Consider the following 27,117-nt stretch of genomic DNA (forward strand, 5'->3'; position numbering starts at 1 on the left):
TAGCTCCGCACTGCCTTGCACATACCGTCTACACCCCTCCACTTGGTCTTTAAGTGCTGCTGCCCCACATCCCTCTGCCAAGTATACACTTCAGCCTCATCTCTACACACTCCAGCTGAGCCATTCTTCCTCCTTTCTCTCACCCTGAATCACGCAAGCTCCCACCCCTGTACCTTTTCTCCAGCTGGTCTCCTGCATGGGATGCCCAGCCCTCACCTCTGCAGCCATCTCAGGCCACTGTGTCTTCAGAGCCACAGCTCAAGGCTCACTCTCTCTGAGGGCCTTCTCTGACTGCCATGTGCCCAGACTTCCCCGGTACCTCTGTAGGGGTTTGCTTCTCTGTAGCTCCCTCATCTCATTGTGGTTTCAAAGTATTCACCTTCCTCAGATAGGTTGCAAACACAGCAGACACAAGGATCAAGATTTCTACTTATGGGAAGATTTTGGTGCACACAGAAGTGCTTAGTAAATGGTGGTTTTCTTTTATATATATATATATATATATATATATATATATATATATATACACATAGATATATATGTGTATATATATATATTCTTATTGGAGTATAACTGCTATTCAATGTTGTGTGTGTTAGTTTCTGCTGTACAACAAAGTGAATCAGCTGTATGTATACATATACCTCCATATCTCCTCCCTCTTGCGTCTCCCTCCCTCCCACCCTCCCTATCCCACCCCTCTAGGTGGTCACAAAGTACCGAGCTGATCTCCCTGTGCTATGCAGCTGCTTCCCTCTAGCTATCTATTTTACATTTAGTAGTGTATATATGTCAGTGCTACTCTCTCACTTCGTCCCAGCTTACCCTTCCCCCATAGTGTCCTCAAGTCCATTCTCTACATCTGCATTTTTATTCCTGCCCTGCCACTAGGTTCATCAGTATAAATGGTGGTTTTCTGAAGAGTCACAGGCTTGGATCTTTAGAAAGACCTACCCACTCCAATATTGGTGATTGTTATATGTGTTCCGGAGAAACAAAAGACCCTCAACTGTTCATGTTGCGACCTCACTGGCTTGTCCGAGTGCTTAAATGGAATAATTGACACTAAGACTATTTGTGGAAGCAAAATTATTGTGTTAGATTATGTGTAAATTATTCACGTGAACCCCTTAGATCCTTGGGTAATTACACACTAAGAAAGGTATCTGTTACCTGATCTGGGCCCTCGAGTTTTCTCAGGCTATTTTATGCAACAAAATAGAGACCAAGCAAACCAGCTTCTGCTCTCAATTCCCCTTGGTGGCCTAGAAGAGACAGGCTGGCTGGATGAGCGTGTTTGGGGCTGCTCCTGGGACACCTGGATCTCAGCCATGCAAAAGCAGCACTTCCTGACACCTACCTGTGCCAGGGCTTCACTAGTGCCCACCCACATTGTCACCAAACCTCATTTAATTACATTGATTGCTTGAGAGATGACTGATTTATGAGTCTATAGTGAAGCCACTTAGAAATTATTCTTAGTCCATTGGAACTTCAGCAAAAGTGGTTTTGATTGGCAAACGGGTCTTTGTTGAATTGTTTTTAAGAATCTTTGGGCAAATATACTGAGTTCTAAATAAAAGGCATGAGGTGGTTCCTTAGGGCCCATAGATGATTAGTATGTTTTAAGAGGGGGAAGGTGCTCTTTGTTTTTTGGGTTGTGGTGTTGGCTTCACTTTCTTCCATCTGTGGTTTATCATCTAAATTTCTTTTTCTGTTGTAGGACCACCTGGCCCAGCAGGTAAGAGCCCATGGATTTTCCAAGTTCATGGGAAGGATATGGGTGGCTGCCCCCCCAGGATCACTCATAAGGGACTGAGGCAGGGAAGGAAGAAGAGTCTGAAGGCAGCCTTGACTATCACTGTGTCCCCCTCCTCTCTGCCCCAATCACCAGCTCTCCTGTTCCCTCCCACTTGAGAACTTGCTGTTACCATTCCCCACCTGTCACTGCTTCAGGCGGGGGCAGGGAAGGTAGAGAAGGAAAAGAAGAAGCAGGAGAAGATCTGGAAGAGGCGTCAATGCCTGGCCAGTTTCACTGTCTAAAGGAAGTCATGTTAACGTCTGTTAAGATTTTTTTAAATGTTCCCATTTCCCGTGTTTTGATGCAGGACCTCCAGGAATTGGTGGGTTACCAGGACACAACGGATCAGATGGACGGCCTGGTCCCCAGGGCCCAAAAGGCGAAAAAGGAGCAAATGGAAAAAGAGGAAAAATGGGTATTTTGTCACTCTTCTAATTCATTTCCTTGTTTTTTGTCTCCATTATTGCATTTTGGATGAACCAAAGTTGGCACAGTGGGGGAAAAGTGCTGCATCTCTGAATGCAAGGCTGGTTAATCCTTGCCTGGAAGCTGCTGTGTTCTGGGGCAGCAAGGGCCTTCTCTTTGGTCCAACCCTGATAAGATTTATATCCAGTCTGCCCGAGAGAAGCAGTATACCTGAGAGCTGATGTCCACTCCTCTGCTTGCTCTGATGCAGACAGACAGATGGAAGGGGCAAGAGTGAGCAGTCCTGGGGAGGGGCACTACACGGGCTGTGAAGGCTGTCTGTGCTGGTACCCCAAGTTCTCTCAAGGGTCGTTCCCGCCCGACCCTCTCACTGCCTGCTCCTGCCCAGCAGATTTTTGTGTTTGACTGAAAATCAGTTGACTGATACTGACCTCTAGGTTTTCCTGGCTGGAGGAATCACTAGAATGATTTGAGTAGAAAGGCAGCATCCAGGCTGACACTCAGGTTGTGTGGTCCCAGCTGTCAGGGTCTCCTGTCCAGGGGTCACAGGACTATTAAGAAGATGTGGCTGGCATCTCTGAGAGACCTCCTGTGCCCTGCTGTGAGTGGTGGCATTGCCACCACCCAAGCAAAGACCTGGAAACACCAAGGTGTCAGATGTGTCAGGGAGCAGTGACCAGCAGGGGCTCAGGTAAGGCCTGGCAGGGTCTGGGGGCTGGGGCAGGGTGAGTTCTGAGGGGCTCTGAGCACCAGTCCTGGGAAGTCCATGGGGAAGGCCGGGGTAGAGTCACCTGAAGAGAGCTGGCACATGGCACAGTGGAGGCTTGAGGGCAGGGGTTAGAGACTCCTCAGGACGCTTCAAGGAAGGCGTGGTTCTTAGCCACAGCTGAGGGTGGAGGCTCCACTAACCCTCTTATCTATTTTCAATCTCTTGGTTACACTGCCCTAACTCACCTGGACAGGCCCCAGGCTAGAAGAACCACTAGAACAACTCTTCCAGACAACACAGGAACCCCTTCCAGCGTTTCTGCTCTTAAACAATTTGAGTGAGAGCCAGTGGAAAGGGAGAAAATTGTTGAGGGGCTCTGCCACTTGCCAAAAGCCTGCATACCTGTGCTCCCAGGGGCAGCCTCTGTGAAAATGGGCCCACGCAGCCCATGTCAACTCCGTCCCCAGAAGTCCAGCAGTTACAGCCAGAACTGCAGAGCAGAATGGACCCTTACATGTCAGATAATAACTATAATTATAAATGAATATCAGCATCAGTTAATGATGACCGTCAGTGTTCAGGCACTTGGTTTATCCCAGAAAGACCCCAGAAATGTGATCCAGTCCTGAGGATTCAGTAATGAGTATTATGAGAGCCAACAGTGAGGGGGAGGGACCACCATGCAGCACTGGATGTGGGTCAGGTGAGAAAGGGGTAGCTACAAAAAGGTCTGAGACAGATCTCTAGCTTTGAAGAGATATGCTTAGCATGCAGCCCACAACCCAGTGAGGGCAGAAAAGAAAAAGTCTATTTATTTCTGTAAGACATATTTATGTGGCAGGTATTATTCTAGATGCTGGAGATCCAGAAATGAAAAAGCTGACAACATCTCTGCCCTCATGAGGCTGACATCCTAGTCTGGGCGGACGGACAATCAACAAGAGAAATAAGTAGAATATATTGTCTGTTACGCGGTGCTAAGTGCTAAACAGAAAAATAGAGCAAGGGGAAGGGATAGGAAGTGTGTAGCGTGGGGCGTGACTGTAGGCTGGGAGGCCAGGTGAGCCCCCTGAGAAGGGACCTTTGAGCAGACACCTGGAGGAGAGGAGAGCGCAGGTGGCGGACTGTCTGGGGGAGAGGGTTCCAGTGGAGCCTGTAAGTCCAGTGTACCTGCAGATGCTGAGGAGTGGCAGGGAAGCCAGCGTAGCCGTACAGAAAGGATGAGAGGTGAGCATGGTCAAGTTGAAACCAGAGAGGTAACAAGACCAAATCAGGTTAGCCCTGAGCATTTTAAGAACTGGGGTTTGTACTCAAACACCTGCCCTGCACACCTCCCTGGCAGCCACACAAAGGAGCCTGCAGGAGGGAAAGGAGGAGGTTTTGAAAAGGCTACCTCTATGAATAGGTTGTTGCAAGCATTACTCAGCCCTCGGCCAGCTCAGACTCTAGCCTGGACCATCCGACGCCAGAGCAAGGGCTGTGCTGTCCCCGTCACCCTGCCAAAGCCGCATAGCTATGCTTTCCCTCCCCTGATCCCTTCCTGAGCCCAGGATGGATTCCCATCCCACCCAGCAATCAACAGAATTGCAGGAAGTGGGAGGCAGGACGAGAGCTGGCAGGCCCACGGAGGGGAATTGGCTTTATTCCAGGAGCCATGAGAAGCCACGAAGGGGTTTCAGGTAGGAGAGTGACATGATCACATCTGCCTTTCTGTAATACCCCCGCCGCTGCTGGTGGGGGACACACTGGAGTGAGCGCACAGGCGCTGCTGTTAGGGAAACAGGGCAGAAGCTACTCAGCGTGAGGGCGGAAGGGATGCAGGTGGGGTGTGCAAAGGCCGATGAGCTGAGTGACATTTGGGGGTGAAATCAACAGGACTTGGGGGAAGGTAGATATGAGAAGGAAGGGGAAGGGGTCACCAAGACTGACTGTGAGATTTTCATCCTGCCTGACTGCTCTTCCCTGAGGTGAGGGGCCCCAGACCGGCTCAGGTCCAGGGAGACAGTCATGGCTCAGCATGGGATGTGCTGACTTTGAAATGCCTTGAAACACCCAGGAGGAGGGGGGCCTTGAAGATGCAGGTCTGCAGTTGGAGAAGTCCCTGGGGCTAGAGGTATACATTAGGGTGTCACCCAAGGCAATGGGCTTGTGGGCCAGGGTGCAGTCCCTTAGGGAGGGAGCTACCAGCAGAGGAGAGCCTGGGTCAAGCCCTGAGAAGTAACAGCGTCTAGTGACCAAGTAGAAGGGGAGGAGCCAGCAAAGGAGGCCAAGGACAGACTGAGCAGCAGGAAGAACAGCAGGAGAGGATGGGAACATTCATCAGCAAATACTTATTGAGAGGGTTCCAAGTACTAGTGGGGAAACAAAATAGACGTAGCCCCTATTGTGGAACTTTCCATCTTTGGTGGGGAGGCAGACATAAATAGTCAATGCAAATACATCTGTAATCACAATGTGAGGTGCACATTTGAAGGAAAGATCAGGGTGTTATAAGCTACAGTGCAGAGAGGGCGGGTCGGGAGGTAACGTCTGAGGTCAGACCTGAGGGATGAGGGCGAGGCAGAGGGTGGCCCAGGTGGAGGGCACACACCTGCCAAGGCCCTGCTGGGGCAGCTGGGGGAGGGGGCGTGCAGCAAGGTGAGATGGGAGGCGGGGGCCAGGCCCTTCCAGAGCCTTCAGGTTAGTGGTCTGGGGTCTCTCTGTCAGCCACAGGGACTCATGCAGGATGTGACCTGCTGGGCCAGGATCATGGCTGTGGAGAACGAAGAGCCGTCATTTCAGCTGAGAGTTCCAGGATCGTTAGTGGTTTGCCAGGCAAGGGGTGGGAGAGGGGAGGAGTGGGCATGCGTTCCAGAAAGAGGGAACAACAAGTGCTATTACCAAAATCAGGAAAAAGAGACTGTGTTCCACAGAGATAGGACTGGGTTAGGCTGGACCATGCCCTCTAGCAGTGATCCTCTGGACAATAGTAAATAGCTGACATTTACTGTCAGGCACACTACCTAGTCCTCTCTACACTCACCTCATTTAGTCTTCACAACAACCCCAAGGAGATGGGTATTTTTACCAGCCATATTTTTCCCAGATGAAGAAACCTTATCTTTCTGTTTTCCAAACAGGTCAGGCCCACCCTTGTCCCAGGGCCTTTGCACTGCTGTGGCCCGGCCCTTCCTGAGGCCCGTCCTTCCCACAGAGCAGATCTCAGCTTATAAGTCACCTCCTCTTCAAGATCGTCCCTGACCTCTGTGTCTGGCCCCTGCCTCACCAACTCAGTCACATTCCCTGCTCTTTTCCAATAACATATCCCTCCCTGAAATTCTCTCCCAGTGTTGCCTGTTGATATGCTGATGGTCTGACTCCCTAGGGAGAACGTGAGGTCCGTGAGAACCAGGCCATGTCACTCTCGCTTAGACTCAACCTCCAGAGCCTGGAACAGCCAGCGAAAGAGGGCAATCAAGTCATGGTTGAACTGATGGACGTAATTTGTCCAATGTCCAAAAGCTAATAAGTGGAGGAGGTGGGATTTGAACCCAGGCCTCTCTGACTCCTGGACCCCTGCTCTTAAACACGACTGCACTAAACGTCTAGGCTTGAGGGGGTCGGGCCCAAGCTGTGAGAGCGGCGTTAGCCCGAGCCGAGGGAAGGAAGGCTGGGCCTTGGGAGCTAGTGCTGTTAATTGTCGAAGGATGATGCTGAGTCTGACCCTGAGTCTTCCCGGGAGGCTGGGAGAGCGCCAGCCCTTCAGAGAGGCCCGCAGGACGTGTGCAGGAACGCACAGTTCAATGAGTACTAACCTGTCAGGCAGAAAGAATGGTCCCTGCTCTCCTGGCAGAGGGGAGCCAGGAAAGGAGTTCCGGGAGCACCTGCCTCGAACCCCGACTGGCTCTGAGGCCTTGGGTAGGTCAGTCCCTCATCGGGCCTTGGTCTCCTCTGTACGCTAAGGAGGTTGTCTTCCAACAACTCTAGCATGGCTTCCGGTTTTTAAACAGCCTGCTCTAGTGTTTGCCTATGAAGGAGAGACTATTACTTGGCATAGCTCTCAGCCAACCCCAGCTGAGGCTCAGTAAATAATTAATGAGTGAAAAATGAAGGAATGCATGAATGAGAAGAATAGAACATAATTTCTGTCCATAAGAGCTTACAGTCCTGTTGAAAGAGAAGATATAGTGTATATACAGGATGAATTCAATAACTGGTTATTCTGATATGAAGATGCTTTATACTACACACCAGAGAATACTGCTGGAAGAAAAATCTGAACTTTGCTGTGCAGATAATGAACAAATAGGATCCAGTGTAGAGGACGGATTGTACAGTAGAGACAAGTGTAAAGGACAAGAGATAAGTGTGATCAACATCTTGGACACAAACAGAGGGGAGATGGGGAGGGAACTGCAGGGGGGAGAACAGAAAGGCCACGCTCGGAGGAACTTCTAAGGAGGCTGCCCCTGCGTATAAGAGGGGACCCAGGTGAGCCTGGGGTGGGGTCAGGGCCTTTAGCTCCATGTCTGCTGGAGGCCGCCGGGAGCCACTGCGGGCTCTTGAGAAGAAGACTAACCTGACGAAACCAGAGTTTAGAGCTTTAGACCAACAGTTGTTTCCAGGATATTGAAATATGAAGATAACCCTCAATGTCTGACCTTAGGGATGCTAAGAACAAGGGTGCAGTAGGCCAGAGCCAGAGCTTGAAGTCTTGGTTTGGGTCCCGGATCTTCCGCTTACTAGCTGTGTGCACTTGGGCAAGTTACTTAATCACTCTGTTTCCTTATCTGTAAAATGAGAACAGTCATAGTATCAGCCTCATAGTGTTGTAAGGAAGATTACATTAATTAATATATATATATAAAGTGCTTAGAATAGGGCCTGACACATAGCAAGTGCTATGTTAGTGTTAGATATTACTGTTGTTGTTGTTTCCAAGGGTGAGGAAGGAAATCTGAGTGGAAATGCCTGTATTTATTTGAAAACACCGACTTAGATTTAGAGAGAAGAATTGGACTTACATGTTGTCAATTATGCAACTAGCGTCTTTTTCGAAGTTTGACGTGCTATGCCTCAAAACCAAGCATTTTCTTTCCCTCCATCTGCCTCTCACTTTCTCACTCAAGAGTTAATGCCTCAGTGTCTTCTCTAAGAATCGAATCTCCACCAAAACAGAAATAAACGCCCTCCTCCTTATTCATCCCAGTCTTGGGTCTGGGTTTTTCCCAACACCCTTGGCTCCGTTTCCTTTGCCTCAGTCGGTCACAGATGGTCCTGCCAAAAATAAGATGTCCTCCCTCACCCCTTGCAGTGAAGATGATGGCGTTGACCCCAGCTGGTCACACAACCCCAAACTCTAAAGCTGGGAAAACAGCTTGTTTTGAGTGGGCGCCACCGGGGAAGGAAAAGAGCAGAAAGCCACACCCAGCGCCCGAGCAAAGCAAGAGGAATCTGGCCTTTCTTTCCTGGCAGAATGTGCTGACTCAAAGCCTGCCAGGAATCACGGGACAACAATGCCGAGGTCCAGGCCACACAATGTTTAACAGTGTCCCTGTGCACAGCTGAGTCAGGGGAAGGTAGAAAGTGCCACATTCAAGTCCTCTGATGAGGTGGCGGTATACTTCTGACACACCATGGCCAGTGCGTGGCAAGACAAGGGAAAACTTTGTGGAGGCAGCAAAGACGGTACGTAGTCAAAACATCCCCTACCCTTTCTTAATGAAAGCTTAAAAATTATCATGCAGACATAGCTGAGAGTCAGAATACATCCATAAGCAAAGGTCCTTAATATCCTGAGCTTTAAACACCTGCCCCTGTGCAGGCTGCATTATAGCAGCTGCATTACAGTATGAACGTTTTTCTATTTCACGCCTTGCCTTTTTGAGAAAGGGGGAAAAATGCATAAGAGGAAGGAATAAAAGAAAAGAAGGGGAAATCAAACGATGATGCAGAGAGGCTCTTTGTGACTAGAATAAATGCCTGAAAAAGAAACCCCTTAAGTAACTAGAAGATACCATTTCCCTGAGCATTGCTGAATGTAGGTCATGTGACACCTTTAGAAGGTATCAGTTATACTTGGTGCATTGTGCTGGCTGGACACTATGGCAACGTTCTCTTTTGTGTCCTTCAGATAATGTGCTAAATTGCCTATTTAAAATACTGACAAAAGAACATGTGCTCATGCAGAGGTCCCTGATTAAGAGAGGTCCCTGCTCTTCTTCACATCCTCTTCCACTGTGTCCCCAGCAACTCCATCAGTGCAAGATGACACCCAAGATCACCCCTGGCAGAGGCAGGGAACCAGGGGCTTCTGACCCCCATCTACAGCTGAATTGCATGGTTTCCACTGAGTTGTTTTTTTTAGTAGTTGGCTGAAATCTAGTGAATGTTTCTTTGTTCACCACATTTTTTAACAGTGATCAACACTTTAAGTTTCTTTCATATACTGCTGACTTCCTTGGGATGGTCTTTGTAGGGTGCCTTGAGTCTGGAAGTCCTTATCATTCCCTCGGCATAAGGGAAAGCTGCTAAGAGCTCCAGATGTATGTTTTAGGGAATAATGGCCTCCGATGGCAGTGCAGAGTATTCCAGCGCGATCTGTGGTGTGATGTGATATAATAACCTCCCCATTGCTGCAAGGGCTTGAAAGGAGCCAGTCGGGTGGTGGAGAGGGGCTTTCAGGGTTGGATGGGAGGTTAATCTAAGTGACCCCTAAGGTGCCTTCCGATCTGGAATTCTATGATTCTCTTCGGACAGCTGTATAGGAATCCTATGGGGCTGGTAGGAAGTTGGGGGTAGGGTTCAGAATTGGTCTTAAATCTGGGGGGAAGACAATTGCAATGGCACAGAATGACAATTGGAGAATGGGGATTGGCCGAGTTGATGGGGCACAGGAGAGGGGTGAATGGGCAGTCACTCAGCCAGAACCTATAAGAAGGGGCTTGGGACTGGCAAGGTAATTAGAAAAAACAATGAATGCTAAGCCCTCTTGGTTAAAGAGGTTGAGAGAAACTGAAGTTTTGCACTAAAACTTGCCTCTGGCTCTTCCCTATTGCCTGAAATCTCTGCCCCTTTGAAAAATATCTCTATTGAGCAGTATCTCCAGGAGGCTCTTGTCAAAATGAGCAAATGATCCCTGCAATAGGGTATCGTATTAACTGATCCATATCTGGCAATACCTTTGCACAATAGTAAGTAATCACTTTCACTCTCAGTGTGCCTAGGTGCTCATGAGTTCTAGCAACCTTTTTGTAGATTTTCTACATAAATAATCATGTCGTCTGCATATAAAGACAATTTTAATTCATCCTTTCTAATCTGTTTGCCTTTATTTCTTTTTCTTTGCTTTATTGCACTGGCTAGAACCTCCAGTACAGTGTGAAATAAAAGTGATGAGAATAGATACCATTGTCTTTTTCCTGATCTTAGGGGGAAATCATTTAGTCTTTCATCATTAGGGATGATGTTAGCTGTAGGTTTTTTCATAGATGCCCTTTTTCAGATTGAGGAAGTTTCCTTCTATTCCTCTTTTTTTTTCATAAATTTTTATTTATTCATTTGTTTTTGGCTGCTTGGCTGCTTTGGGTCTTCATTGCTGCGCGTGGGCTTTCTCTAGTTGTGGCGAGTGGGGGCTACTGTTCGTTGTGGTGTGCAGGCTTCTCATTGCAGCGGCTTCTCTTGTTGCGGAGCACAAGCTCTAGGCACACGGGATTCAGTAGTTGCAGCACGCGGGCTCAGTTGTTGTGGCACGTGGGCTCGGTAGTTGTGGCTTGCAGGCTCTAGAGAGCAGGCTCAGTAGTTGTGGCGCACAGGCTTAGTTGCTCCGCGGCATGTGGGATCTTCCTGGACCAGGGCTCGAACCTGTGTCCCCTGCATTGGCAGGTGGATTCTTAACCACTGCACCACCAGGGAAGTCCCCTTCTATTCCTCATTTGATGAGAATTTTTATTAAGAATGGGTGTTGTATTTTATCAAATGTCTTTTCTGCCTCCACCAAGATGGTCATATAATTTTTTTCTTGCTTAAATTATTAATATGCTACATTACTTTGACTAAATGATTAAACTACTTTCAGTAGTTTAAACTACAGTTTAGAGACATCTGGCTGGGTAGTTAAACTACTTTCTGCTCAGTTTAATCCTTTTGAAGCTTGTTTTTAAGCTTTGTTATGATAGATCCACGGCAGCCTTGACTCTTGGGCTAATTTAGCCTCAGTACTAAGAGAAGACTTTCCAAGGACTCGACCTAACAGCGCACCATTCTCTGAGATCTCTCTGCTTTGACTGGTGGGAATGAGAACCTTTCCCTGTGCAAGCTCTGAGAGTTGTGTAGTGAGTGGCTTTCTTTTCATTCTTTTCCCTACCTTGTAGATTTTCACCCTGCACAGACTATTACTCTGACAAAGACTTGAGGAAACACCTCTGAAGTTCTCCAGAGCTCTTTCTACATGATTACCCCCTCTCTCATATTCTGTCTCATGAATCCTAGCCACCTTTATCTCCCCAAACTCTACTTTTTGTCTCCTCACCTCAGTGAAATTGGTGGGCCTTGTTTAGGTTCCCCGTCCCTGAGCTGCTGTGTGGAAACTACTATGAGCCGAGGCAATCATATTATGCATGTTGTTTGCTTCCTTTCTCCCAGGCATCAGAATACTAACTATGCTGCTGTCGTACAATGCTGAGATGAGTCACTGCATAGATCTTGACTATTCCTAGCTGTGGGTGGTAGGACTGTAGTTCCTATAGTGATGCCTCCCTGTGAGCAGAGACAGAGATTTCCTCCATTATATTTTGTTCACACTATCACCATCCCTTGTAATGCTTGTCCTAAAGCAGCTTTACCTGTTTTGCTACTTTGATTAAAAGCATTTTGCATTGGAATGTCACAGAAAAGGGCATTGGAGTTGGAATCAAGATTTTTGCTTCTCACTTAGCATCAATTGTAACCCCTGAGGCCTTAGTTCCGACTTCTGTAAAATGAGAGTAAGGATAACTGACCAGCCTACCACTCCCATGTTGTGAGGAATATACCAGATAATGCAGAGGACAACATCCACCCTTATGGTGCCAAACAAACCCCTCTGAGTTCTCAGTCCTTCCTGCTGGGGTGAGGAGGGCGTGGGGTGGGGGAGGGCAGACTTCCAATTAGGCTTTACCTTCTTTCTACTCTTGCTGTGACTGTCCTTCTAGGGGTTCACTCCTCTCCAACCTGTTGGCCCAGCCAAATGTCTCTAAAAAGAATTCAACAGAACCACCTGGAGATACTATTCGTTCATGAATTGAGAACATGCTGCTGTCCTAAAATGGTTATGAAGTGTTATGTATTTGGTTTCTGAAGCTACTTCACCATAAAAATACAAAGTACGATATTACAAAGTAGTTAGTGTGCCAGAATTCCCTGCACAACAGGCTAATAAATCATTTTTTTCTCAGGGCCACCTGGAGCCACAGGAACTCCAGGGGAAAAGGGAGACCCTGGTGAGCTGGGCTTGACTGGAAACGAGGGCCCAGCAGGGCAGAAGGGTGACAAGGGAGACAAAGGGGACGTGTCTAATGATGTACTTCCTTCAGGTAAGGGGCTGGCGCTCAGGCTCTCTCCCAGGGTGAATGGGCCCAGAACTTGGCCTGGCTTCTAGCACCAAGGCTGCTCCGGGTCTTCTCTCCTTAGCTGCCTATGTGCCCATCTGTTTCTCAGCATGTTTTAGAGTTCTGTGCTTTCAACAAGGAGAGAACCATGCATGTAAGCCCAATGTTTGTTGGTGAGACCAAATCTGATATCTAAGCATGAGCAGTTGAGATAATGCAGGTCTAAGTGTCATGGCTGGATGGATTTCGGATGAAGGAAGCTTTCTTTTTCCAAATAGCTATTAAATCCAGCACAATCCAGAACAAGACAAGTAAGCGAGCAATTTCAAATACCTCAGAGGACAACAGACAGAAAGCACAGCTTCAGAGTTGAGCTAGAGCCATCCTCAGGCCCTTATCCTAAGACTTTTGACATAGAATTGGGGGAGACATCGTTGCTGATCTTCTTTTTCTGGTTTCCAGCCCAGGTTAAAAACAGATAATTGCTGTCTATGGGGGGGGAGGTGGAGGCACAGCAAGCCTCAGAAAGACAATTACATGGTGGAAAGAGTAGGCGACAGCTGATGGTCATGGCACAGAAAGAGGCAGAAGAATTTTAAAAGCACACTACTTTGGAGACCATTTATACCATAAAAACATAACTATCCTATTAATGTGGTCAATAAGCATTTTTTAATATCAGAGAACACCATTTATGAATTAGGGATTTTGGTAGTAGCTGGAAATAGGAATATGAAAATGAGTTAAGACATAATATCTGTCCTCAAGAAGCTAGGATGATAGATGTTCAGAACAATGACCCTGAATCAGTTGCGCATCCAGCCATTCAAAATTTATTGAGCATCTGCTATTTGCCAGGTACTGTGCTAAGACCAAAGCACCAAGGAAAGATCAAATTAGGTTTAGCATGCTTTGTTTAACAAACAGGGAAGTTGCCATGCAAAATACGTAAAATGTAATAAGTGTTTTGACAGGATCATATATATGTGAATATACTTTGAAAATATAAGGTCATGTTATACTCAGTTATACGGGAAATCTACACATCCAGAATACCACACTCCCCTATACTACCAGACAAGTGAGGGTGACCACAAACCATTCAGGAAAGCAACATCTCTGAGTGTACCCCAGTTCTAGAGAACAGGCCAGAGCTAAGTGTCCTCTCGGCCAGAGAGCAGAGAAGGAATAGGAGGGTTGGATTGTGTTTGCCCTGCCTGCAGATCTCTGCCCCTTCCACAGTGGGCTTAGACCCACTGTTAGCCTCTGTGACCCCTGCTTGCCCACTCCAAAGCAACTGAAAGTGCTTATTTGGTGGGGCTGGGAGGAGGCAGCTAAGGAGATCTTAGATCACCAGTCAGCCCAGGAAAGGAGGGTAGAACAAAAGGACTGAATATCCCAGCCTAGCGGCATCTTTATGAAAGTTCCATAACCAATGGCCCCTGCAAAGGGCTGTACCCACACTGGCCACCTGAAGCTGGAAGTGTGTAGGGATTCCACCTGCTGATGTGTAGAGAATCCAACTGTCCGAGCACTCACCCCGATGACTTCAGTGGATTCTCACAAGTCAGGACAGGGAGTATGAGACAATCTGGAAATGAAGAACCAGTCTCGGAGGGTTAAGCTGCCTGCCCAAGGTCACAGAGCAGGATAGGAGCCCCTGATTTCTTCTACCACATAGAGGCATGTTTCTCATACCTGACATCTTAGGAAGAAAACATCTTAGGAAGAAAACATCTTAGGCAGTTTTTAAAAATACAGATGACCAGCTTCCCCACCATTTTGATCTAATTGATCCGGGAGGGGGCCCAGGCATTAGAATTGTGTTTGAGCCCCTTGGGTGATTCTAATAAGTAGTCAGGGTTGAGCCTTCCCAACATCAGCCAATGAAAAAAGGTTGAGCTTAGGAGCAAGACACCCCTAAGGGTGAGTCCCAGCACTATTCCAGTTGTGACCTGGGGCAAAGCACTGAACTTCCCTGAGACTCGGGTCACTGCGGAACCGCTGATACTATCTCACAGAGTGGCTGAGAAGGACAAAGGGGAGGAGATTTATAAAATTCCTAGCACAATTTCTAGCACATAGTTGGAACTCAGCCCCTGCTATGGGTGCTCCCTCGACTCTGTGTGAACAAGTGCTGGAGGACATCTGTGTCTGGGAAGGGGGACTCAGCAAGCCTTCCTGGAGATGCTGGGTCCCCTTCTCCCTTGTTTGAAGCCCATCTCTGCCAATGGCTCTTTAATCAACCCCCATCCCTTCTTCTCTCTCTCTTTCTCCAGGTGCCAAAGGTGACCAAGGCCCACCCGGCCCACCTGGGCCCCCGGGCCCTCCGGGTCCCCCAGGGCCCCCCGGAAGCAGAAGATCCAAAGGCCCTCGTCAGCCAAACATGTTCAACGGCCAGTGCCCAGGTCACCCACCCCTGCCCCAGGGAACCACCTCTTCAGTTAATGATCCCAAACTCTCAGGCTTCACCCAGGCTTTGTGACCAGATTTGTTTTAAACAGAGGGAAATTTTGCCCAAAGCGAGTGTCCCCACCTTGCGACATGTTCCTGGGAGGCCTGAGCAGTCTGCCTGGGGTGAGGACTGGCGGCAGGTTTAGAATTGGGCCTCCCACCCCCTGCCCTCATCCCTCTCCCTTCACTTATCACCAGACTCTTTGCTCCTCCCTGCCAGATCCGCCATCCCTGGAGCATGAAGGGCTTGACTGATGCTGGGGAGATGGAGATGATGGGGAGATTCAGATCGGCTAACTTCCCACAACACCCCAGTACTACCATGACCACCACTAATGTTGATGTTCCAGGCACAGGGCTAAGCGCTCAGTTCATTTAATTCTACAACAGTCCTATGATATAGGAGTCGTATTCTTACCAGTTTACAGATACAAAGCTGAAACCCCAGGGAACTACATAGCCTGTCCACGGTCACTCAGTTAGTAAGTGACAGAGCTAGGATTCAAACCCAGATGTGCCTGCTTGTAAAGCCCCTGCTTAGAGCATCTTCCTTTCAGAGACGGAAGTCCACACTTTGAGAATAAGGCAGTCAAGGCCAAGGGACACCTGGTCTCTGGCAGGCCTGGACGGTTTGTTCTTCGGCCAGTTGTTACAGGGGTGGCCATGGGGTTGAAAGCTAAGGAGAAATCAAGGGCCCTATTAACGGGAAATCCTTCTAGGGTAGAGCTAGAACTTCTCCCCACAGTGGTGACCGGGGACTAATTCACCTAACTTAGGCCGTGAGAAAGCACAACTTGATGCCTTGCTTCCTGGCAGAGAGGAGGGTCCTGACTGGAGTTTCTTTGTCACTTGCTGTGGATTTCATTGCCACTTTCTTAAACCGTCTTTCATTCTGTCTGGTGCACTGTTCTTTCTGGAAGACATTTGGGGAGCACACACAGTCAGAGTGGGTGAATCTGAGCTTTCAAAGATGTTACCACCCCCAGTAAATGGAGCCTAATTACATCCTGCCCAGCAGTTATCTGCCTGTTAAATCACCACAGAGCTGCTTCCGCCCCGGGTCAGTGCCACCCCCTCCATTAGCATCACCCTTTGTTCAGCCTCCCTTGGACTGTGAGCTCAGTGGGAACCTTCCCCCGAGTGGAGGCGAGGTCTGACCTTGCTCTTTGGGAATTCTGATTTGCCAGAGGCTCTGTCAGCAGCGAGAGGGGTGCTGGAGAGGTGCTCTCCTCCACCCTGCCTGTCCACCAAGAGGCTGGTCTGCAGGGGATGGGCTCCAGGGTTGTGAAAACTGCTTTAAAAGAGAGCCCGTTATCTTCCACTCTTCCTCCTGGAAATGAGTCCTCCTTGCACCCAGCATCTGAACTTGACCCTCTCTCCTGCTCCAACTCCCTTGCTTTAACCCCCATCCCACTCCCACAGCCTTAGAAGCTGGTGGGCGCTACATGACTTAATGAGGGCCTTTTCTTCAGACTAAGAATGGGAGGGTCTCTCTGTCCCCCTCTTGTGCAAAGCCCAAGCCCCTAAGAGGAAACTCCAGACGAAACCCAGGACAGCAGCATTGCGTGGTGGTGGGGGAGTCTAACAGATCCCGAGACTGCTCTCTTTGGGTGACAAAGGACTTCAGAGAGACACAGGCTCATCCAGCTAAAGGAAGATTAGAGACCACGGAGGGTCCTGCCTCCTTATTTTGCCGATAAAGAAACCTCTCTAGTTTATTCTGGGAGTTTCCCTAGTGACAGTTGAGGTGCTCCTTTCTATCAAGCAACCACAGGGTGATTGGAAATCCTCAGAATTTGTCTAGGGAAGTGGGCCTGGCCTTTCTCAGAAAGCCTGATTTGCCCCAACCTGCCCCCAGGTAGGGGGTCCTTACCCCCAGGCAGTCCACTCCCTCTCATCTTCACAATGACCATATTCCTCCCTGCCTCCTGTCCTGCTTCTGCCACCCCGAGCCACCTCTCCACCAAAGGTCTGAATTAAGCCTGTTTGCTAAGGGGAACAATGACAAGCCAAGGAGGATGATTTTGAGCTCAGTTGTAGCCTCAAACCAACTATGGATCAGGTGCCCCTCAAGGACCTGGGTCCTACAGGCCTTCAAGCAGAAACAGGTGGGAAATGAGGTGGGAAAGGGCTCAAATCTCTCTGTGCTGGGCTGCCTCTAGGCTCCTTCTTCCTCTGTGATTCTACTCCCTGGCAGTTCAGGAAGACAGGGTAAAGTGGGTCATCCCATGATGAGACTGCTCCCTCATCCCCATCAGCTTCCCTGAAAGTGAAAATCCCTCCAGAAAAATGCAGACTGTGATAGATTCCCACTGGCCCAGAGGGACCAGGAACATATCAGTAAGCCTGTCTTTCTCCCAGGTTGCTCAGGGCTTGGATGGCTGACTCAGGTGACATTTTCCTGATTGTAGTATCTTAGCAACTATCGTCATGGAACGCTTGTTGGAAACTCCCCGGGGAGGGGAAAAAATTTGGAAGTGTATGACTTGGGGCTTAAAAGCAAGCAAGCAAAAACCTCGGTGAGCCTATTGTAAAGGATGCTTATGGAACTAGAGTCTGGATTGAGGTTATGTAACCAGTTATAAAGCTATATATATCTCACTGTGCCAACTAGTTTGCTCTGATTATCATTGTTGTTGTTTTAGGTGAGACGTGTGCTGTACCAAATGATGATACCTTGGTTGGGAAAGCTGATGAGAAAGTCAGTGAACACCATTCCCTGCAAGCAGGTACAGAAACAAAGCATCCTGTTTTAAAATTCAGAAATCAGATGGCTAAAAGTCATAATTGGTAGGTGGGTAACTTTCCTTTCTCTTCTTTTGGTAGAATCCATGATCACGTCCATTGGAAACCCAACACAAGTTTTGAAAGTTAAAGAGACGTTTGGGACTTGGATAAGAGAGTCTGCTAACAAGAGTGATGAACGGATCTGGGTTACTGAACATTTTTCAGGTGCTTTCACTTGGCGGATGATCCATATCTGTGTTGTAATTGTACCTTTCATCAGTTGCCCCCTTTCAGGCTTATCCTATTTCTGTGTCTGAAGTCCCTGCTAATTGGTGTAACAGACTTGCTCTTTATTTTAGAAAGCCCAAATGAGTAGGCAGAATACTTTTCTCAGTTGAGCACACTGGTGACAAGACTTGCAGTTCAGGTCACAGGGGCATGACCAGGGCACCCTCAGTGTAGCTTATTCCAATTTTCAGCAAAGTGTCCAGAAGGAAACAAATAGCATTATGACTTATGGGTTTATAAACCCCAAAAACCGTAATGTGGAAGAAATGTCGGAGACAAATTCTTCTGCATGGTCTATCTTTCTTTAAGGAGAGTACTTTTGGCCACTTTTCTAAGATATCCGTGGGCAGAGAGCCCAGGGGAGAGGGTGAAGTGTCATCTTGCAGATCTGCTGCATCTGAGCATGACCCTGGTCACACTGCCTCAAAGGAATGTGGTCTGGAATTGCCAGTGGTAGTAGCAGTGGCCCCATGACAGAAGAGGCCTGGCCATACCTACTAGTCAGAGCAATAGCTGAGATACGCTGCTTCATTTCATCAAGGCTCACACGTCAGCTGGCAGTGACTGCCTGGATGACCAGCTGAGAAGGATTCTGTGGCTCAAAAGGAAAGAACAAGGTCATGAGTCAGCATGGCCACTGTGGAGTGCAAGAGGCAGAAGGTGACTGCACGGTGCTCTTCCCGATACAGGCCTATGTCAGCCTGATAGAAAATGTTATAAAATCGTAGGGGAGAGGGTGATGCCGTTTTCCTGGGAGGATCAAAGCCAACTCTGTGGTTACTATGTTGAAAAGATGGTTCGGAAAAAGAAACAAAACTGAGTTATTTGTAGTGAGGTGGCAGGAGCTAGAGTCTGTCATACAGAGTGAAGTAAGTCAGAAAGAGAAAAACGAATACCGTACGCTAACGCATATATATGGAATCTGAAAAAAAAATGGTTCTGAAGAACCTAGGGGCAGGACAGGAATAAAGACGCAGACGTAGAGAATGGACTTGAGGACACGGAGAGGGGGAAGGATAAGCTGGGATGAAGTGAGAGTGGCATTGACATATATACACTACCAAATGTAAAATAGCTAGCTAGTGGGAAGCAGCCGCATAGCACAGGGAGATCAGCTCGGTGCTTTGTGACCACCTAGAGGGGTGGGATAGGGAGGGCGGGAGGGAGACACAAGAGGAGGGGGATATGGGGATATACGTATGCATATAGCTGATTCACTTCGTTATACAGCAGAAACCAACACACCACTGTAAAGCAATTATACTCCAGTAAAGACGTTAAAAAAAAAAACTAAAAAAAAACGATGGTTCGGGAATCCATAGAAGAGAATTGGCCTTTGAGTTTAAGAGCCTGAGACTCTTGAAAGTGGACAAGCACCCTTACAGGACATCTCACTCTCACCTTCCATCCTTTTAACTTCCTCCCCCGACTCACTGCCAAGCTGTGATTGCCTTTCGCTGGCTTCCCTCCTGCAGGCCTCAGGGTGAAGGAATTCCAGGACCAGCCCTCACTGCTGAACGGCAGTTACACGCTCATCCACCTCCCGCACTATTTCCATGGCTGTGGGCACACCGTTCACAACAACTCTCTCTACTACCACAAAGGAGGCTCCAACACCATAGTGAGGTGAGTCCCCTGGGGCCCCTGGCACCCTCCTCTCTGCCCCACAGCCCATCCTTCAACGACTTAGGGGAAGGGACTGGTTCCATCATCTTTATGTCCTCAGGGGTGACACACAGCCAGAGATCAGTGAGGGTTTGCTGACCAAATGAACCACAGGACACGATGAGTGAGCCCCATATCTGCATTTATTGCTGGTCTGGACACCAAGAGTAAGGTCAGGGCCAGAGAGAAGGAGGCCTGGAGTGATAACAGCAGGAGCTTTCTCATCCTTTGGGAAAGGAAGCAGTGGAACCCTGAGCTCCCTCTAGCAGGAAGGTATCATACCCTGAAATCAGTTTTGCTCTGAAAAATGTTGGGTATGAAGAATTTCATGTCACGGCTGAGATCACCGAGGACTAGAGACTGCAAGGCAAAGTCAGGGTTCCCGCCTTCAGATCGCTCTGTCATCCTGACGGAGCCCTCGCCAGGCCACCTCCCCTGCTCCCTCCGCTTTCCCACGGGGAGGGGAGGTGGCCACACGGGTAGTCGGTGCCCAGGGCAGCAGCCCAAGCTTCCTGGCTTCACACAAGAATTGCTGAAAGTTGTCTGCATGGCTCCGGAAGAAATTGAGTTCTGGGCTTTAGAGGCAGAAGCGGGTCATCTTGGGCAAATCAAGAGGGCAGTGAACTCAAGTTCCAACTCTCCTGCCTACTTACTCGTGGCCTCAGGGGAGAGACTCCGCCTCCTATGATCTCCATGTCCTCATTAAAAATGCAAAGGCGGACCAGAGCCTCTGCAGCCCTCCACTCTGAAATGACAATTCCAGTGTTACGAAAGCCATGGTCCTCGTCATTCCAAACAAGAGACAAGGATCTTGAGGGAGGACTGGGTCCCTTCTCTCTCTCCCTCTGTGAGATCCAGCTTCAGCAACCTTGTTGGTGCTGCAGAGCTAGGCTAGGATCGGGGCAGGTCTCCTAGTACATCGTGCAGTTAAACCAGCCACATTAGACACACGTGTCAGCCGTGGCTGCAAGCATCCCCTCCTGTGCCTCTTACCCCCCTCTACTGGGCTTCTGCACTACCTCGTCATCTGGACAGCATCTTGCGCTAACAGAACAAGATAACTGACCCTCCTCCCGTTGAGAGGCCCTCTCTCCCCAGACACACTCCTTTCTGTGACATTTGTTTTCATTCAATCCTGTGGCTCCCGGGGACCGCTGTTACATGGGGTGGTAGGAGGGGAGCTCTGGGGTAAATGAGCCCAAAGGAGGACTGGCCACCCTAAGAAAGAGTCTTCTAATGACACTAAGTTTGCGTGAGGCACTGGTTAGGAGACCTATGCTGGGGCCCTGCTCCAGTGCCAGGCCACAGACTGGGAGGAGAAGGAGAGGCAGACTGGAATTAGACGCTTTTTTTGCTGGGAGAGGCAAGCCTCATCAAGGAATGCAGTTGTAGGTGCCAGTACTAGTCAGGAACCCAATGGCAGTCCTGAATCCCGGGCATTCAGAGGAAGGAGAACCCCGAGAGCTGAGATGGGCAAGCAGGGCCTCACTCTTGTTTCTTTTCAAGCTTACTTCAGGGTTTCTTGATTGGTTTCAAGGTCGCTATGTTCCAGTGCATACCCGCAGCTTCACACCCTTCACAGTTCTTCTGCTGCTCAATGGCGCCCTCTAGTGTTTTTTCTTTTCCTTTATAAAGCCTAAAGTTCCTGAATTTTCATTCCTGCAGTTGAATCATAATCCACTTTTGATATGATCTAGATGTGGAGTCTGCCAAATCAGACGGTCTCTGGGAGCTGAGGGGCATGGGCTTTCATGCCGTCACTTCATTGATCCAGTCACTTACCAGACAAGAAAAATGACGTCACAGCCATGACTTTGCTGCTTTGCTTCTCAGTTGGTGACTTCCTTCGTTGAGCCTCCTGTGAAACTTTTGTCTTAAAACTCCAGCATGGAGTAGACGAAGAACCCCCAAACTTGGAGTCAAAAGCCTGAGTTTAAACTCTGGCTCTGATACTTACCTGTGTTCCTGGGCCAGTCACTTCTCCTTTTCTCATTAGTAAAATGAAACGACTGGACTAGATTATCTTTTAAGGCCCCTTGCAACTTTGAGAGGGCATTTCAGGAGGTCAGCAAACACCTGAGGATTCAGGAGGTTAAGGAATTTTATCGGGGTCACATGGCTAGTAGGTGGACACTGAGATGTAGTCACCATCCTCTACATCCTTGCTGCTCACAGCACTGCAGATGGAACAGTAGAATGAGCACAACCTGGGAACTTACTAGAAATGCAGTATCTCAGGCCCCACCCCAGTTTAATGGAGGAGCCTAAAAAACCACTCTTGTCCACAAAAATGGTGGCTCATATCTACTTTTTTATACATTTCAGATTTGAATTTGGCAAAGAGACATCCCAAACTCTGAAGCTTGAAAATGCCTTGTATTTTGATCGAAAATACCTCTTTGCAAATTCCAAGACGTACTTCAATTTAGCTGTAGATGAAAAGGGCCTTTGGATTATCTATGCTTCCAGTGTGGATGGCTCGAGCATCCTTGTCGCACAGCTGGACGAGAGGACCTTCTCTGTGGTGCAGCACATCAACACCACGTACCCCAAATCCAAGGCTGGCAACGCCTTCATTGCCCGAGGGATCCTCTATGTCACGGACACCAAAGATATGAGGATAACATTTGCCTTTGATTTGTTAGGAGGGAAACAGATCAATGCAAACTTCGATTTAAGAACTTCCCCATCTGTTCTTGCCATGTTATCATACAATATGAGAGACCAGAATTTATATTCTTGGGAAGATGGCCATTTAATGCTTTATCCTGTACAGTTTTTGTCAGCTACATTAAACCAGTGATGGTATGCATTCTATTCCCCTCAGTAAATTTCAGCTGTTCTCTGGTACCATGCATATCCCAATAGAAAACTTGTCTTTAAGGGTGGTCAGGTACTTAGCTGTCATAATCACATGACATGGGTATTTATATGGTTGGTGACCCACTTTTAATTCAGATTCTGTAGGAGAAAATAACAGATTGGAACTCAAAAATGGCTGATATTTGGTGATTCCTTTACAAACTAGCTGGGCAAGTTACCTCTCCCTCTTTAGGTTTTGTTTTCCCCACTGGTAATGAAAGGGCTGGCTAAGATGATAGGTAAGATTTCCTCAAGTTGTAGGGAATTCTGTGATTCTTAGTTGTTGCCGCTCTCACAACTTTTACATATTTGGTTTTGTTTTTTTGGTTTTTAGCTACATGCTGAGCAATTTTACCTCTCAGTTGATCAACCTGATTGCTTGAGCAACAAATTCCTTAGTGATGACTTGGTGCCTTGGAAGCTGCACTGACCCCTTAAGGCTGCTGAGGTACCTTATTACCCCTAATGTATTACCTTTCTCTGCATCTGCACCTGCTGCCAGATCACCAGAGTGGCCATTATCCTCAGCTCCTGATTACCACTCCAAGATTAGCAAAAGCCAGGAACAGCTACCTGCTCGTGTTTCCTAATGAAACAGAAACAGGCCCTTCCAGGTTCCTATCAATTTTTGATCATGCTGATACGCAGGTTGGGTCATAAACATTGAATCCTCAGGTCTTGCAGGGTTCTTCTGCCACAGATATGGATCTGCTATCAGAGTAAATTCTGTGCTAGTGGGCATTACTCTGGCGAGAACCTTGGGAAGAACTTTGCAGTTTTCAGAAGAGAGGCACCATTCGTGGTTATTATCTAGAAGAGGGATGAGCAAACTATGACCCTCAGGCCAAAGACAGCCCATCGTCTGTTTTTGTAAACAAAGTTTTATTCCACACGGTCACAGGCATTTGGTTATGTATTATAGTATATGAGTACTTTTCCTCGACACTGGCAGAGCTGAATCACTGCGAGAAAGTTGAGTAACAGCCCAAAAAACCTAAAACATTTACTCTCTGGCCCTTTACAGCAGAAGTTTGCCAACCCCTGATCTAGACTATAAAGTGAGCCTGATTCTTGAAAGGGCTTATTCACCTGAGCCTGTTTGTTATATTTTGTTTTGTTCCAGATGAAAAAGTGGTCATTTATATGGCTTGAGTTTTTGGTAAAGAAGAAGGGTGAGAACAGCATAAAATTAAGTGGCCCTCCCAAAAAGTAGTTAATGAACTGTTCTTACCCTAATATAATTTTAAAGAATGTGATCTGGTTCCTTCGGATGCAAGGAGAAAATATAATTTAACCTGCTCCTAAATGCCCTTAGATACGCATATTTTCTGCCAATTCAGTTCTTCGAACATCCTTCAGCCCAGCACTGAGGCCCAGGCAGCGCCACTGAGAGTCGAAAGGAATCTGGAAAGTTTCTGCGGTCCTGCAGCCAGGAAAGAGACCTAGGGAAATACTTATGTAAAGATTTTTCAGCAACTTGCCCTCACTGAGTACATGAATGTACTGGGGGGAGAGCTTCTGAAACTTTTTCACTGGAGCCAAATCGATTCTCAGTGGCCCTGAGTCCTGGTTTTATACCTTATTAATAGAAGCATTTTAAAACTTAGGGAATGTACAGATTTAAATATTTAAATCTCCCCACACCCTGCATAAACGTAGGCAGCTATTAGGGAATTTATTATTGTTGTGTTCTCAAAATAATGGGTATTTGAAACTTTTTTCCTCACTTTTTAATTAGATTGGTTGTGCCATGTCATCACAGCTTTTAAAAAATACTCTCTTCAGATTCATGTTTTATAACAAAGTAAAATAGAGTTTCATGTTCAGGATCAATGTGTTTAATATATACTAGTCTTCTTTTAAACTATTTAAAAATATGCATTGCTGTTTCTGGACATAGGGGACCTGAATATGTATATAATTTCATAGTGATAGTTGTAATAGTAATATATACAATACTAATTGTATATACAGTAGCAGCAAAAAGAGGTTACTTATTGAGTTAGCACATATTTCTTTTAGAAAAAAAGTTTTAGAAACCCTAGTCTTTATATTTGAACTATCTTAGCACCCTTAATTTTTGGTAAGGAATCATATACTCACTCACTCACATATACTCACATATAGCGAAGTTTATGCTGGGATTTCTCTCTCTCTCTCTCTCTCTCTCTTTTTTGCTATGGCAGAGTAATATAAGGACAACTGAGTTTGACCAACAAACAAAAATGAGTAATTTCATAATAAGGGTGACAAGTTTGTCTTTACAGAGTGAGAAGAAATCAGATTTTACTAATTCTTTCCTGCAAACAGTGTTTGATTTAAAAAAAATAAAAGAGAGAAAGGTTTGAGCTCACTGCTAAAATAGAATGTACCACCTAATGTTTTTAAGTCAAGATATCATTTTAGCAGTTTACATTGTCACTTATAACCAAAGTTACTTTTAAAGCACTTTCCAAATGTTTGCACTTCTGATGTCAGAATCAAACCAGATAATTCTCTAATTCTTCTTTAATCTAAAGCAGATAGCTTCCCACCAGGAAGTAAATAAAACCACCCCTCCCAACCTCAAATGTGGGTGAACCCTATTTCAAAGCATTTTCTTGCAAACTGATAATGTGTCCTATTGAAGCCATGTGGTGGTTATGGGCTCAACGTATCACTAAGCACAGGTGTTACGACAAAGAAAGAGTCCTGGGGGAAAAGTTTTAAAATGAGGAATTCTGATCTTAGGTACCTTCACAGTCTCTTACCTTCCAAGTTTGCAAGATAAAAAAGTCAAACGAGACACCAAAATGCTTGAAGAACCAGGTGTCATTTTATAGCTGCGCAGACTACACTTTGGCTGTGACTGGCTGTTCACAAACCAGATGAAGGAGAAGTTCGTGATCAGGCTTTTCAGTCTTCATGAAGCTGCTGTGACCTGGTGTACCACACTGCATTCAAAGCCATAATATCCAGTCTGTAACGACAGATTCTGAACTATTCTGAACAACAAATGAATCATGGTGAATGTCTCGTTTTTGGTTGGAATTTATTTAACTTTAATCTAATTAGTCAATAAAAATAATCATTGCTGAACACAATCACGTGTTGAAACAAGTGTAGTGTTATCTTTACCTCTTATTAATTTACATGTAACATTTAAAAGAAATAACAACCAAAAACCAATATTGTGGTAGAGTTATATTTGTTGCTCCTCTGTTCAAACTCTCACAGTTTGCTAGCTCTTTTGAATATTGAAAAAAATCATTGATATGGACTATGTTTTCTCTATAGGAAAACATGAAAAAGGTACAACTAGTTACTAAAACTAGATACTTACAGACATAAATGCAATGAATATTTGCTAACTTATTGGCTTAGGTGAGGCAACTACAAAGGACATGACTTTTTAGGCTAAAAATAAAGAAGAAGAAATTTTTTAAATTGGATTTGTGTGAATTTGGGCAAGTCTCTCAATCCCTCAGAGCCTCTGTTTCATATGTAAAATGTGGATAATAGTACTATGTACCTCCTTTGATTTTTCTATGTGAAATGAGAAACGCTCTAAAAATTATATGATTCTTAATAAATTATAAATGCAACTTTTATAGTTCATCCCTACAGGGAACCAGGGTGACCCTGTTATTCTTACAGCCTTATTCAAGGGCTGCAGAGATGAGTGAGGGGCACAGCATCAACAGTTTCTATCTATTGGTCTGTTTGATGAGGTAGTTAACACTTCATGTCACCAAAAAATGGTCCCTTAGTCACACAACAAATTTACAATAAAACTGCCCTCAAATAATGAAAAAACAATTCAAGGACCTGCTGCCTTGATCTACACAGCTTCTTTATAACCTTCCCTAGAAGTGTCTCTGTTACTGGGAGGCCCACGCATGCGCTAATGATGACTTTTGTCTTTAAAATAATACAAAGCAAAAAAGAAATAAAAGCCCATGAAGAACATAGCCTTGCCCCTTTAATTGAACCATTCAGACCTTGCATGGGATGTTAACATATCCAATCTTATAGCTGTTCACTCTGAGATTTAAAATAAGAAAGAAATTAACTTGTCTTCCTACCTTTCCCTCCAAGCAATTTGCCATGATCAGTCTCAAAAACTGAGCTACTTGAAAAGTGGTGGTTAAACTACTTTCTAAAATCTAAAAAATTAATTTTAAAATTGCTGAAGTCTTGTGTCTAGCAATCTGGCATGGTCAGTGTCCCAAACTCATTTGCCAAGAGGCCACATACACAATCACAGGATTACAAATGGTCAACACTAGATAGAACCTTCACAGAATACCCACTCCAATCCCCTCTCATTTAAAAGCCTAGAAAAGTGAGGCCAGAGAAGATTCACCCAACATCACAGCTTAAGTGCCAAGGTAAACATGAGACACTGTTTGCTGACTTTATGATCAAGTTTTCCACCTAACTCTGCCACTTTCAAAGGAAAGATCTGGTCTCTGTAACAGGAAAGAGAAAATAATTAACTTTGAAGATTGTTTCAAAAGGCATTCCTTTTTGAAAAGCTCTATCTAGAGGAAAATGCCAAATCAAGCCTAGTCAGGCAGAGAACACTCCCCACCAAAGAATTTCTCAACAGTCATCACCTTCTGACTGTTGGTAGATAA

At 46.5% G+C, this 27,117-nt stretch overlaps 1 protein-coding gene across 1 annotated transcript in view; it reads left to right on the plus strand.

Moving 5' to 3' along the window:
- GLDN (gliomedin) overlaps positions 1 to 22,631 on the plus strand; it is a 65,036-nt gene extending 42,405 nt beyond the window's left edge. Inside the window, exons 3-10 of the mRNA XM_082648123.1 lie at positions 1,724 to 1,741; positions 2,109 to 2,216; positions 12,350 to 12,487; positions 14,782 to 14,910; positions 17,602 to 17,685; positions 17,783 to 17,908; positions 19,447 to 19,597; positions 21,962 to 22,631. Of these exons, the coding sequence (XP_082504249.1) occupies positions 1,724 to 1,741; positions 2,109 to 2,216; positions 12,350 to 12,487; positions 14,782 to 14,910; positions 17,602 to 17,685; positions 17,783 to 17,908; positions 19,447 to 19,597; positions 21,962 to 22,439 (1,232 nt within the window). The 3' untranslated portion in view covers positions 22,440 to 22,631. The remainder of the gene's footprint in view (positions 1 to 1,723; positions 1,742 to 2,108; positions 2,217 to 12,349; positions 12,488 to 14,781; positions 14,911 to 17,601; positions 17,686 to 17,782; positions 17,909 to 19,446; positions 19,598 to 21,961) is intronic.
- Positions 22,632 to 27,117: the final 4,486 nt, after the last annotated feature.

Source organism: Grampus griseus, assembly GCF_964374135.1.
Source record: "Grampus griseus genome assembly, chromosome: 2".
In the NCBI taxonomy this organism is placed as follows: domain Eukaryota; kingdom Metazoa; phylum Chordata; class Mammalia; order Artiodactyla; family Delphinidae; genus Grampus; species Grampus griseus.